The sequence below is a fragment of the Haemaphysalis longicornis genome, unplaced genomic scaffold, assembly GCF_048455015.1.
Source record: "Haemaphysalis longicornis isolate Haplotype H1 unplaced genomic scaffold, Haemaphysalis longicornis Haplotype H1 scaffold_1, whole genome shotgun sequence".
Taxonomy (NCBI): Eukaryota; Metazoa; Arthropoda; class Arachnida; order Ixodida; family Ixodidae; genus Haemaphysalis; species Haemaphysalis longicornis.
The window spans coordinates 396,907,568-396,920,565 of NW_027526203.1; the positions used below are offsets into that span (position 1 = coordinate 396,907,568).

Consider the following 12,998-nt stretch of genomic DNA (forward strand, 5'->3'; position numbering starts at 1 on the left):
TACTTCATTCAACACGAGAGCTGCATTACGAAAGGCAACTGTGCCAGGCAAGATAGCTCGCTCTGCGCAGCCTGGAAACAATAATATTAAAAGCTAAGAAAGCTGGCTAGCAAGGCCAGTTCTGCGGGAGAACAGGGCACACAAATTCCCGTCGATGTTGGAAGATGCAGTGCTGTTCGGGGAACCCCACTCGTCGTGCACTCTGCTGGCAGCACTGACGGCAGGGGCCCTTTGAGGAGGAAATGGAAACACGTGCGGCTGCCGCACACTTTCACCGGGCTTCATTTTTCGAGCCTCCTCCTCAAAGAAAGAGGAGCGAGCTAAAGTCGCACGGTGGGGACGACGGCGGATAGATTTTTTTAAAAGGTGCCCTTCACCTCTAAAACGTGTTCCCGCTGAAGGAAACAGACGCAAACGTGTTCCCGCTGAAGGAAACAGACGCAAACGTGCCCATCATTATCCGTTTCGTCAGCTGCACAATCGCATCTTCCTGACTTAAATTTAAGCAAAGGTTTAAAAAAATAAGTTGGGGAGAAACCTTTAAACGAATCCAACTGTCTAAACTAGAGGTGCCCACAAAAGCACACGCTTGCACAGGAAGCTAAGTATAGCCAGAGTAAAAAAAATCGTTGAGACAGAAGAAGCAGGCCCGAAAGGTATCTTTTGGATGGTGTAATACTCGGTGGAAACTTACATGAAAGATCACTCAGCTCTGCCTGGGCGCATGCATTGGGGAAAAAAATTACGGCACGTATACGTGCGCTGTTTCGTTTAAGAGAAACGCATGCCACGAAACTATGTCGACTGCAAATTTCATTTTTTAATACGCTGCCGCCGCCACAATGCATTAAGATACACGACGCATATACATACAGGTAGTAAGGGAAACCAACAGTCAAGGACTTCGATAAGGCCACCACAAGGGAAGTCATTTGTCTATTTTTTTGCGTAAACACTCCACACCCTTCGAAAAAATCGTCCGCTGCTCGACCAGTTGAGCTACAGGTGTGACTGAATTCTCCATTTTTTTGTACTTATGACTATGTAAGTGTTATCTGCATTCGGGGGAGGGGGAGGGCAGCGCCGATTAAATATTGTGCATAGTGTAACCTTGCGTGCAGCAGTGAACATGTAAGAAGCCGTTATTTCCCTTTTTCCAGATCCGTACCAGGTTTTTGGACCCACAAGTAGCAGGCTTGCCAGCTCAGGTGAGTCCTCTTTTTGACTGTCCTGCTTTCCTTCCTCACTCGGATTTCTTCATCCTTGAATGGTATGCATAAATAACGACACACAGCAGAAGCCACTGCGATTTCACCGGTAATGTTTCGCTGTGAGAAATTGAAGCTCTGAGCAAAACGTCTGCAGACATTAAAGTTGGAGGACAGAGAAGAAAACGCAAATGATGGCCCACTCACCGCTAATTCTACTTTCACTATGGAAGCCGAGAAACAAATCATTGTTTTTCCAAGAAGCACCCGTTTTTACATTTTATTATCTTTACGTGTAACAAGTACTTCTCTTGCCACGGTCACTAAACACCTCAAACAGGACATGCGAGTAAAATCAACAGGAATGCATGAGCAGTAACTTACGAGTAGTTGTGAGAAGCGCGGTCGGGTGCTATGTGCGAAAAAGGAAACAACAGTTTAGTGTGGTTGCGTTTGCTGTTTTTTATACTACTAAAGTGCGAATCGTGTACCACCAACCCCCCCCCCCCCCCCCCACCTTCTTTTTTTTTAAATGCAGGTTATATTTTGCCATGCCCCGATCGGTGTTTTGACGCCAATTTTTGTGTTCCTTTTCGAAGACGAGTTCAGGTTATGCGTGTACCCGGATCAATAGAGCTCAACGGCACCAACAGTTCCTGTAGTTTGCAAAATATATTGAAATGTCAAGTGATGTTGAAGTTGTATTTAAAGTGTACACGTTGTGTTACTTCCTTGAACAAAACTAATAAAAACAACGCACCTCGTCTCAGGTAAATAAAGAAAAAGCATGCATGGGTGCGAACCAGGCAGGCCTACAGAATCGCATTCCCTTGTGTACTGACGAACTGGGTGCTGCAGTCACCGATGGCCCTGCCGCCATTATAGAGTTAAAGCCGAGCCGAGAACCGGTCCTGGTGCGGTACCCGGTAGCAGACCGGCGCCACTGCGCGTGCGCAGAGGAGGCGAAACTGGTTGTGCGCACGCGCCGGTGCGCCAAACGTGTACCGGGTGTGCTACCGGGACCGGTTCTCCGCTCTGCTTAGGTTAGGACACCTATTCAGGACACCTATTTTAGCACGTGGCGTGCTTGACATTTTTGAATCACCGTACGATAGATAGAAGCACAGGTCACAAACAAGGGATGTCATTGCTGATGTAGCACATATGTTTATAAAATGATGCAGAAGACATGGGCCCATTGCTGCACGCATGCTGATCACAAAGGCGTGTTCTTGCGATTGTAAGGCAGGTTGCATCGTACGGGCGCTTAGCCTATAGCTTTGTGAGGCCCTTTGTTTTGACATACGCGATGACGACAACAAGCGGTAAGTTTTTAAGAGCGGCCATGAACCAGCTTCCATGTAAAATGTTTTTAAACGCAGTTAGAAAACAGCGATGTTCGCACATGCTCTAGAAGCAAGAGTGCATGAGAGGCTCACGGGAAACTATTCCGCGAGTCGTACTGCACATACTGGCTTTAATTGAAACGAAACATTGCTAAGACGGAAACGGAATATTGGTAACAATATTTGTTTGATCAAGCCAATGTACGTTCTGCATCTCTTGACAACGTTTGGAGGGCCCACCATATTTCGTTGAGATTGGGCCGCGTTCGCTTCGGACCCTTTCGTTTGAGTGCTGACGAGGAGACGTGGCGGCGCGTTGCAGGCAGCGGCCAGATCCAGCTGTGGCAGTTCCTGCTCGAGCTGCTGTCGGACAGCAGCAACGCGAGCTGCATCACGTGGGAGGGCACCAACGGCGAGTTCAAGCTCACCGACCCGGACGAAGTGGCGCGCCGATGGGGCGAGCGCAAGAGCAAGCCCAACATGAACTACGACAAGCTTAGCAGGGCGCTTCGCTACTACTACGACAAGAACATCATGACCAAGGTGCACGGCAAGCGGTACGCGTACCGCTTCGACTTCCAGGGGCTGGCGCAGGCCACGCAGCCGCCGTCGGCCGCCGCCGCGGCCGCCGCGGACCCGGCCGCCTACAAGTACCACCACCACCAGTCGTCGGCCAGCGAGCTGTTCGGCTACCACGCCAGCCCCAAGCTCAACTTTCCCTCCACCACGGGCTCACTGTTCCCCTCGCCCAGCCCGTACTGGACGTCGCCCAACAACCTGTACGCCTCGTCGCACCACTCCATGCCGCACCCGGGGCACATCGGCTCGTACCCGCACTACGCGTGACTCCCGATGTGAGCAGCGCCGTCCACCGCGGCCGGGCCGCGCAGCCGTGTGGGGGCAATATGTATACTTACCGGACTGCGGGTGCGCCCGACGGAAGGGAGAGAGGAGAGAGACCAGTGAGACTGCCTTCGAGCGAAACCGCGGAGGCCGGCCCCCGCGTAAGAGCCCACGTAACAGCCGGAGGCTCTTCCAGCGATAGAACGTTAGGAAGAATGGCCGCGCCCTCAACCTAGCACGCGACATCGTTCGACCCAAACAGCTCGGTCTCATCGCGATTCTAGTCCACGACGCACGGGGAACGATTATGTGCTCCATGTTCCTGGTTCGGTCATAAGGACCCTTTTGTGACACTATGTAACCATGATTCCGTCAAATGCGCGTTGTCACTGCGCTGATTTTGCAAGCTGACACGTCGAGGTTGCCATTTTTCCAGGGGTCATCGCTGTCGATGCTGCGGTCGCACGGAGGGGGACATTGGGTAACCCTAGTGCTTGAGGAACGTTCTTGTCGTGCTTTCGGCGCCGCCAAGCGACGAAGATGGCCTCGGAAAAGTCTGAGCAACCTGCGCAAGCGCGCTGACAAGCGCCCCTGTCGTATACCATGTCTCCGAAAATAGGAGCTTTGTCCGGGTCACCGCTTGCCACAAACTGCACTAAGCGCCCTTGTGGCCAGTGGACCCGATGGAGTCGAGCACTCGAGGCCCCCCACACAAAAGGCGCCATTTCTTCGTGCGTGTGTGCGTGTGTGCGTGCGTGGGCGCCTGCTGAAAGAATACGTACCCAGGGTTTCACGGATGTAGTTGTCACATTTCGTTGTCGTGTAACTTCTAGGACTCGACGGCAACCTGTTATGATTTTGTACATATTAGAGCACGTCGTCTATGGACTCCGACCAATGGGAGTTATGCTAATTTCTTGAAATCGGTCTTATGGAAACTAAGCAACAAAAGTCAAAGACGTAACCAGCCGGGAGCTCGGTTAAATGCCTCCGTCATGCCTTCAGGCTTCTGCATGCCGAGGTCAGGCGTTGCGATATCGTCAAATCAAAAGTGGTGCCACAACGTCATCACTTCAAGCCTGTACAGTCGTTCAGTGTTTCGGGTTGGTCGCTTTAGCCTTGTAACGAAGAGAAACAAAACAAATCGTCCACAAATGCTGCTCTATGCTGTTCTCAAGCTTGATTTTTGACTGTTCAGTTTTTCAGGCCCATTGTTGCGAAGAGATAGCAAAAATATCGGGTAATTTGTGGCGCCAAATTTGGAAATTACCGTAAAATGGGGTTGAAAGTAACTCTTCCGCCAAAGCTAGCGGTTACCTCGCAGCAAAAAATTTTGAGGGTCCAAAAATCTTAAATATATTTGTCGCTCTGAACGTAAACAGTTGCAGTCGGCTATATGCAGGTATATACATACATAAATATTTGGTGAGTGTTCAAGTGGGCTAATCGCCTCTACTGGCCAATTTCAGGCTCACTTCCAGCGCCAGGCCTGCGCGGATAGCTCGAAAAAGGGCTCGACATTTTATTTAATGTTCCTCTTTCTTCGCACCATTCACGGCGTTCAGCAACTGCACGCAACCTCTAACAGATATTTTTCCTGGAGATCAGTGAAAACTTTTTTTCCCAAGATTAAGAAAAAAATCTACACATTTGAAAGTTACTGGTATATATGGGTACTATTTGCAATTCCACACACAAATCTTCAAAAGTTGCAACATTGGTTTGGCCGTGCGGAAGAAAGAAAACGTATCAGACAGCGCCAAGCAACTTGCTAAGTCATTTTTAGCGGAATCACAGTCTCCGCGGATGTTTGCCGTATTTTTATATCCTGAAAGGAAAAATAGACAAAGGCTCCTACAAAACGGTGACAATAGAACTCGTTATTTTGCCTGTCAATGAACGAACAAAAATATATAAAAACATTTTTTTATTCAGTGTGATGTCACAAAATCAATAATCGGCTGAACCACCTATCAGCTGATCTAGTCCTTGTGCTATGAAAACTTCTTGGAGAAAAGTATCATAAATTACTCTATGTACTTATTAATTAGGGAAGAACTGCTTACATCGATTTTATTAAACCTGTCAACATGAACAACTGTAAGGCTTTGAATTCTACTGCAAAGATATTTGAAACTGAATCATGCCTGGTAACAGAGCGCAGTTTCAGCAATGAGACTCACCCTAGCAAATCTCCGCCGCCTTTGGACCGCGTGTACGGGAAAGCGAACGGCTTTTCCGATATGTGATTTTTTTCTTCTTTATTATTATTATTGCATACGGCACCTTCTGTGATCTTTCCGGCGAGGGCCATTTTTGTTGAGTTTGGGTTCTACGTCTGCATTGAAACATCAGGCTGTTATTTCAACATCGTGTTTGCGAAAGAGTGGAGGGAAAGTCTACATATTCTTTTTTAAGAGTTCGTTTTTGTTTTCCATTTTTGCGAACTCGCATTCAAAAGCATGAAAAAAACGCAAAAATAACAGAACCGAGTATAAAAGCTTTATTGAGGGTGTTCAAGGTAATTTATAGAAAACGTGGTGCTATAGAACGTAAAGATCATTGTCCGCTCTGTTGTTATAACATCAATATTTCCTTGCGTAAAGCGAAAGTAGTAGTCTCAGTGAGCGCCTGGGCTGCTAAATGCCCTGTAAGATGCCAAAAAAATCGTTTTTTTTTTTTTAGTTCCTGTGTAGCAAATGCGTCACCTTCTGTTCTCCTTCTCTTCTCCCTGTACGGGTGGCAGAAATGATGAAACCATTCCTCCACCTATCTTGCATTGTTTGTGTATGATTTGGAAAATTATACCCATTTTTCTTGATGTTCCGACCACTGTTTTGTATCACTGATGTCTTAAGATATCGTTTAGTTGGTCTAGTCATGTACTTGATGCCTAAATGTCTGGCGGTGGCCCCTTTTTATTTGTGGGTTGTATTGTTTTACAAGTGGAATAAATGAGGCTTAGAACCAAAGAGAAACAATCGCAATGTACGTAGTAATTCATTTTTGCTGCTAAACCTGGTTTCATTCGCTGGTGGAGCTCTCAGCACAAAAAACCCAAGCACCGCTCTTCTCTGTGTTACCTAGATCGTGTGCAGCCCTGCTCTGCATTAATATTTCCGGGAAATACAGCTGGCACACAAGCCCATTTGCCTACGTAAAAATGAGAAGCCCAGGAAGACTCCATGGCAATAAGGCACGTCAGTGAACAGTAACTCGAAATATTTTCAATGGGATTACCTCCAGTAACTACAGAAGTATCACTAACGGCCCGCCATTCGCGATTGGGGTATCTGGCGTTGGTTAGCAATTCTCTCGCGACAACTCGCTTTGCTGCGAACTCCGCGCACTTGCAAACAATACGTTCGCCAGACTTTTTTCTTTCTGCCTACAAGCCATGACGCAAGAAATAAGTTACGTTTACCGTAAAATTCCGAGAGATAGCCCACTAAGATCGAGAGCAAATCGAGTGAAAATATGACGTGGGCTAACTTTCGGTGTGCAGTAAAAAAAAGTTGAGAAATGTTCAAGGATGCGTGGTGGTCGTGTTTCGGGTTCGGGATTTCGCTACGGTTCTACATGTGTGCGGGCTGCATTGCCAACCTAAACAGGCACATGTTGTTTTTAGATCCTGTGACCTGTTATCGCAGCTGGGTTTCAGGTTCCTGTGACCTGTCATCGCACCCTACCAACGCTAGCTAACCTCGTTTCCGCGGGCGTCATCCCGGGCTGGGATGATGATTGTCAGGGGTGGGTTTATCTTTTGGTGTTTTTGAAAAAAAAATAGAAAATCTTGCCAAAAACAGGGGTGGGTTATCTTTCGGGAGTGGGGCATCTCTCGGGATTTTACGGTAATCTTTCAATGCACACCTTGATTTCTGACAGAAAACGGAGGACGATGTCGTTTTAATACGCATAAGCTTCATCTAACTGTTCGTGTTAGTTGTGCCATCCCAGCTTCCACTGTCAATAGTATTTATATAACGGAGCTTTAAAGGTACGGCAGTTCCATAAAGAATATTTGGCGCATGTACACAACTTGCTTGGTTACTTAACCTGCTGCCCCTTCTACGTTGTTGTATATCTGGCTAAATGTAAAAACATAATACGTTTTGTCTGCTCTCGGAGAGAAGGACTGGGCTACCAGGTCAGCAGATTGCGAAGGCCGTGAAGGTCGTTTAGAGGGTGCCGAGCTCGACTATGAATGAAGCAGGGCTACAGAGCTCCATCACTCTGCGAAACCAGATTTAGGAGATGCGCCGGCAGTCTATAGAGCTGGTGTTGTGTGAGGCTGCATTAAAGGTAAAAAAAAACTCATGAACACACACGAAAAAAATGAGCATCTAAAGCAACTTGGAAACTTGTGGAACGATAGACGCTCAATCGCTGTGATTTTCAGTGAATGTAATCCTGGGTACTCAATGTGAAATTAAATGGCGTTCAACTTTGAGTGAATATGATCATGTGGAGCCTGCAGTTGTAACTGTGCACTGCTTTATTTATTGGATTATGTGTACTATAGTCGAACTGTACATTCTGTCACAAGGAGTGAAGTTGTTTTGTTAACTTACTTTGGATCACAATAAAAGCAGCAAACCACGTTTTCTGTAAAAAAAAATTACTCCCAAGTCTGTTTTTTCTCTCGGAACAATGTGTCTAGAGAAAGATAGAGCGAGATAGCGAGGGAGAGTACATTTTAGCAGCAAGGCCTATTAAAATAAACGGGGAAGAGTACAAAGGATAAGACGGGAAAGTGGAAAAAAGGAGATGCAGAAAAATTAAAGCAAAATGTCCGAACTACGCACATGCATTAAATGTAGCCAAATCACACCCGCTAACCAAATACCGCTTAGGATGACCTCAGCAATACCACGCTGGAGCACAGGAAAACTTCTTGGTGAAGCTCACGTCTTCGTTGCAGGCGCCTCCGGGGGCGAATCACAGACAGCCCCACGAAAGGTAATCAATGTCACACAATTACGAACCCTGTAGCGAGAAACGGTGGCGAACACTGCCCTGGATATCATCATGGGCCCTGAAGAGGACGTCAAGAAGGCATGACGACCCACCATTTTCAACGGGGAGTCGCCGTCTCTGAAAATACAAAGAGTTGTGCTTTCCGTTGTTGAAAACACGACTGGCGAAACTGGCGGACTCAGTTCCAGGCGTTGAAGCCCCTGCGGGTCAAATGCATCCTGCGTCGTGCCCTCCGAAGCACACGCGAGCAAGGAAATCATACAGAGATGGATACATGAATGACACCTTGGTTAGGGAAATGGTGTTGTTAGTTGCGACTAACTGAGAAAAGGAGGTGACAGGGGTGTGCAACTGAGACTGGCTGCACATACACCAGCACACGCAAAAGACGACGTTGGTTGCTGGCATCGGAGAAGTAATGCGTAGAACAAAAAATGCGTGGTTTAGGCAATTGAGCTACTACAACTCGCTTCCCTGACTTCCTTCCCAGTTCTTATGAGAGAGAGAGAGAGAGAGAGAGAGAGAGAGAGAGAGAGAGAGAGAGAGAGAGAGAGAGAGAGAGAGAGAGAGAGAGAGAGAGAGAGAGAGAGAGAGAGAGAGAGAGGGGGGGGGGAGGGGAGGGGGGAGGGATCTTTTATTAAAAGAGAAACCCGAGGTGTTTGCTGGAATTTCGGCACTGACATGATACTCGGTGGAGTAAGGGTGAAGGAAGAAAAAAAAGGCCAGTTGACAACAGGGCCGAAGAAAGACGAATAAAGAAAAACAAATAAAATAAGAGAAAAGGAAGCAAAAAACTAACGCGTCTTCGTCTAGTGACAACGATGGTTGAAACGCTCAGCCCTCTCGAGAGAGATTCGTCCACTGTGGTTGGGGGAGGGGGGGGGGGGGGTAAGGGGGGCCACAGAGTTTTGGTGACGGAGCGGTCACCATCAGTGAGGTCAATAAAACTTCGCTTTAAATCCAAACTGCTTCGACCGTCTCCGAATCGCGCAACTGGATAGACGTCGGTTTCATAACGCGAGAGACCCAGGTTTGATTTCAACCACGGTAAGCGTTTTTTTCTCGAGGCTCTTGATGGGCTTTCGCTTATCAACATCATCTTGTGAAACCCATTATGTAAAACTGGCGTTCCTGCAGTGCGTTTTTGTTACGCGATGGTCGCCATCAGTGAGGCATAGAAAGCTTCCCTTTAAAAATTAGAAAGTAAATTTTGTGTGGGTAGTGCGATGAAGATGAATATTCTGCTATTAGAACATTTAAACCATTCCAGTGACGCCGATATCGTCCAGATAAGCAAATGCGGCCAGTGCTTTCCGTTGAGCTGGATGATGGGGAGGACCGCGGACCAAGAAGTGCTTTCAAGGTCATAGGTGCACGCACTCTATGTTCTGCACAAGACGGCACCTCGCTTGCATGTATGTGGAACACTCCAACAGCAGGTGTTACACTGCTTACAGTGATCCGCAGTTACTACATTAAGGGTTTGTTGTCACGCCAATTCAAAATACGTACGGCACGTAGTCAGTTTCTAGTAGGCGTACAAGTAGCTCTGGCAGCTTCATCCTGAGCTCAGGGTGTATGGGGCGTAACAAGGCGTGGCGGTGCTCTGGAAGGGACCAGAGAGGGTTCCGTTCCGTTAAAACAAATTCCTTCACCAAAGTTGGGGTATCAGGCTTGGTGAAGAAAATATTCCTCCCATTACGCATGTTCGAGCCCCTACTCGCAGCTTCATCTGCTCACACGCTTCTTAGAACACTATAGTGGCCAGGAAGCCACTGAAGCGTTATCTGGTGCCCAGTGTCGTTGACTAGATGCTGCAGGTATGTTATTTCGCAAGAGGCATACTCGAGAATGGTGAAACAGCCGTTGCGCTGCAGGCTTTAGAGAGCTGCCTTCGAGTCCAGAATAGCTGGCTTGCTATTATGCCTGCGGGGAAAGGGAAATAGGGCAAAGAATGAGAAAGCAGGAAAAGGAAGGGGAAAGGTGAGGGTAGAGCGTAGGAAGGTATGCCCAGCGTTAGGATGGTAGACGTTCGGGTTCAGTGGTTGTCACTGGAGTCTTCGTGCTGCACTCTTTTGTTCAAGTTAATTGCTTACCGGAAGCTTGCAAGTGCCATAGTAGCCTTGTGGGCTGATCATGGAGAGCGTCAGTGACATAATATCTTTCCCTCGGAATCTAGATGGCAGAGAGCCCAGGTAAGCTTCTTTTTTAGATAAAAAATGGGGCACTCACACGAAAGGCGGTGTATGTTCTCCGCCGTGTTGCAAACTCTGCACTCTTCCCTTACTACCATTCCTGTCAAGTGGGAGTAGCCATTCGTGCAAGCCACCCCCAGCCAGAGGCGTCGAAGAAGGATTGCGTAAGGGGAAGGGAACCTTGAAGAAGTGGGTCAAAGGCACCGATACGCGCACTGGTGAATTCTTTGGTTGTCTATTTGGATAGTGTTGTCTCCGGGGGAAGTATACGGAGAGCTCTGGCTGCGTTCGTTCTCGATAACGGAATGATTACGGTCCCCGCGGTTTGACGAAACGGACGGGTGGCAGCGTCATCACTTTTGTTGCCGACAATGTCGCAGTTATGGAAACACTGGCTTTGCGCAAAAAGGAGACGAACTCAAGTGGAGACGGCGCAAGCTCTATCTCTGCTTTTTGCGCAAAGACTGGACAGCACAGGACAAAACAGGGCAAGTGCAGAGACAGGACAAGCGTCGGAGATTACGCTTATCATACCTCACTCTCTGTTCACCTTCTTTTGGACAATACCCGTGTTGCAAGAGGCAATAACTCACCCAAAAACAAGCACTGTTTAAAGGAGCCATGAAGAGAAAACACAAGTTTGGTTCATTCGAAAGGTTGCCTCGTTAGAACCATAACGACACCACTTATAACGCAAACTTCGCTCAAATAAGCTACATAATTAGGAAAAAAGGAAATGACCATGCTACCCACCAGCTCATTTTCCGCAACAGAACCTATGATGTCACTCGAGAATGCTCTGCGATTGGCGGAGGCCGGCAAAAGCAAACGCATGTTAGGCAGGGCTTACAGTTTGCATAGCGAGCTATATGCCCGTGAAACATACTGCACATTCTTTTTATGACAAAGAACGGTGGAGTAAACGGTTGAAGTTCCGAACGAACACGCAAGGGTGTGCGCCAATGCGTACGAAACTACCGCCGGCCGAGCTCGACATCTCGCCGTTGCGCAGACGAATTTTCGGGTTCGAGGCTCTTCGGGGCCAACGAACCGTTCCAGCACGTACAGCCGCGACCTTGCTTGGTATCTTAATCCCTTTACAGGAGGTTGGCCGTCATATCGCCAACCAGCAAAGGTAAAAATAGAAACGAGGGGAGTAAGGAACAGCAAGAAGCGACGAGATAGTGCCAGTCGTCGCATACGTTTCGAATGCTGTTGGCTTGCTGCTGTCGTTACGAGCTCGTTTCTAGTTTACAACCACTGAAACCTTCAGTTTGTTCGAGTACTTTACAATGAAATTTCGTTGCTGCGTTTTGAAATGCCCATGTAGTACGGGCAAATCGTCGAGGGAGTGCGACATCCCCGCCGGTGAAGAGATCTCCTTTCATGTGCTGCCAAACGACGAACCGCGGCGAAGCAAGTGGCTACGTCTTGTGAACTTTGCAAACGGAGGAGAAAGGGAGCTAAAGGAAGTACGGGTGTGCTCGCTTCATTTCCGACGAAGTGATTACGGCAGGGACCCTTACGCTAGCTCACTCCTGGGACATGCTGGCGCTCGTCGCCGACTTCGTCAAATCGCTGTCAAAGCGCTCTGACCTTGGGGGAAAAAATGCCGTACACACCGCGCATTGACGCTCGTATCTTTCTGGTCGGAGCAGAGAGCTCACGCGAACCGCTTTCCATACACAACACCAGACAACTGGCATAAGCGGTACTGCTACTGAAATTGAACTATTATTAACCGTAATAAAAATACGGCACATTCGTACCAGTCTGTATTCGTCCGTCGCGACGGGGCTGACGAGGCAGCGGTGCCGACGGCTGGGCGTTCGTCTGTTGTGGCTATCGCGGAATGGTCGCTTTCCGGTTCATCCGCGTATCCCACAACTCCTGCCGCTAGTGCACTTAGAAGCATTGAGCGTTCAAGTGGTGTGAGGTTGTTAAATGCAAGCCCTAGCTCCTCGGCGAGAGTTTTGTTCTCGGATCAGGCGATTCCATGACTAGGACTGCGGGTGCACTAGGTTTTACTAGTATTTTTAAAATGGCCGCGGTCTCGGTTTCGGCACGAGTTTCGGTTCCTGTCTGACTCCCGCGTGTGGGTGCTATATGGAGTCGACATACTAAGTATCTGTTTCATGGACCGGCTCGTATGACGGCATTGTTCACGTCACCAAATGTGCAATTTTAGCGGGAGATTTAAAATTTTGGCTTAAATTGCCTTATTTCTCAATGAATAAAGCATCATTTGCTTCCGGGAAAGCGCTTGGGGTATTATGAAACACCTAATCTTTCGAATAAAACAAACTTTTGTTTTCTCTTCATGGCTCCTTTAACGATACAGTGACTTAAAATGCACTGAAAGGCAGTGTCATGACCAACGGAGCGATGAACAGCACGGAAAACAAGACGTCTACAATCCGTGCTGCTGT

At 48.0% G+C, this 12,998-nt stretch overlaps 1 protein-coding gene across 3 annotated transcripts in view; it reads left to right on the forward strand.

The window, feature by feature from the left end:
• The window catches only part of LOC144155342 (uncharacterized), a 217,029-nt gene extending 212,025 nt beyond the window's left edge, over window positions 1–5,004 (forward strand). For all 3 annotated transcript variants that reach the window (XM_077686707.1, XM_077686709.1, XM_077686708.1), the window contains exons 7-8: window positions 1,161–1,208; window positions 2,877–5,004. In XM_077686707.1, the coding sequence (XP_077542833.1) occupies window positions 1,161–1,208; window positions 2,877–3,400 (572 nt within the window). In that variant the 3' untranslated portion in view covers window positions 3,401–5,004. The remainder of the gene's footprint in view (window positions 1–1,160; window positions 1,209–2,876) is intronic.
• Window positions 5,005–12,998: the final 7,994 nt, after the last annotated feature.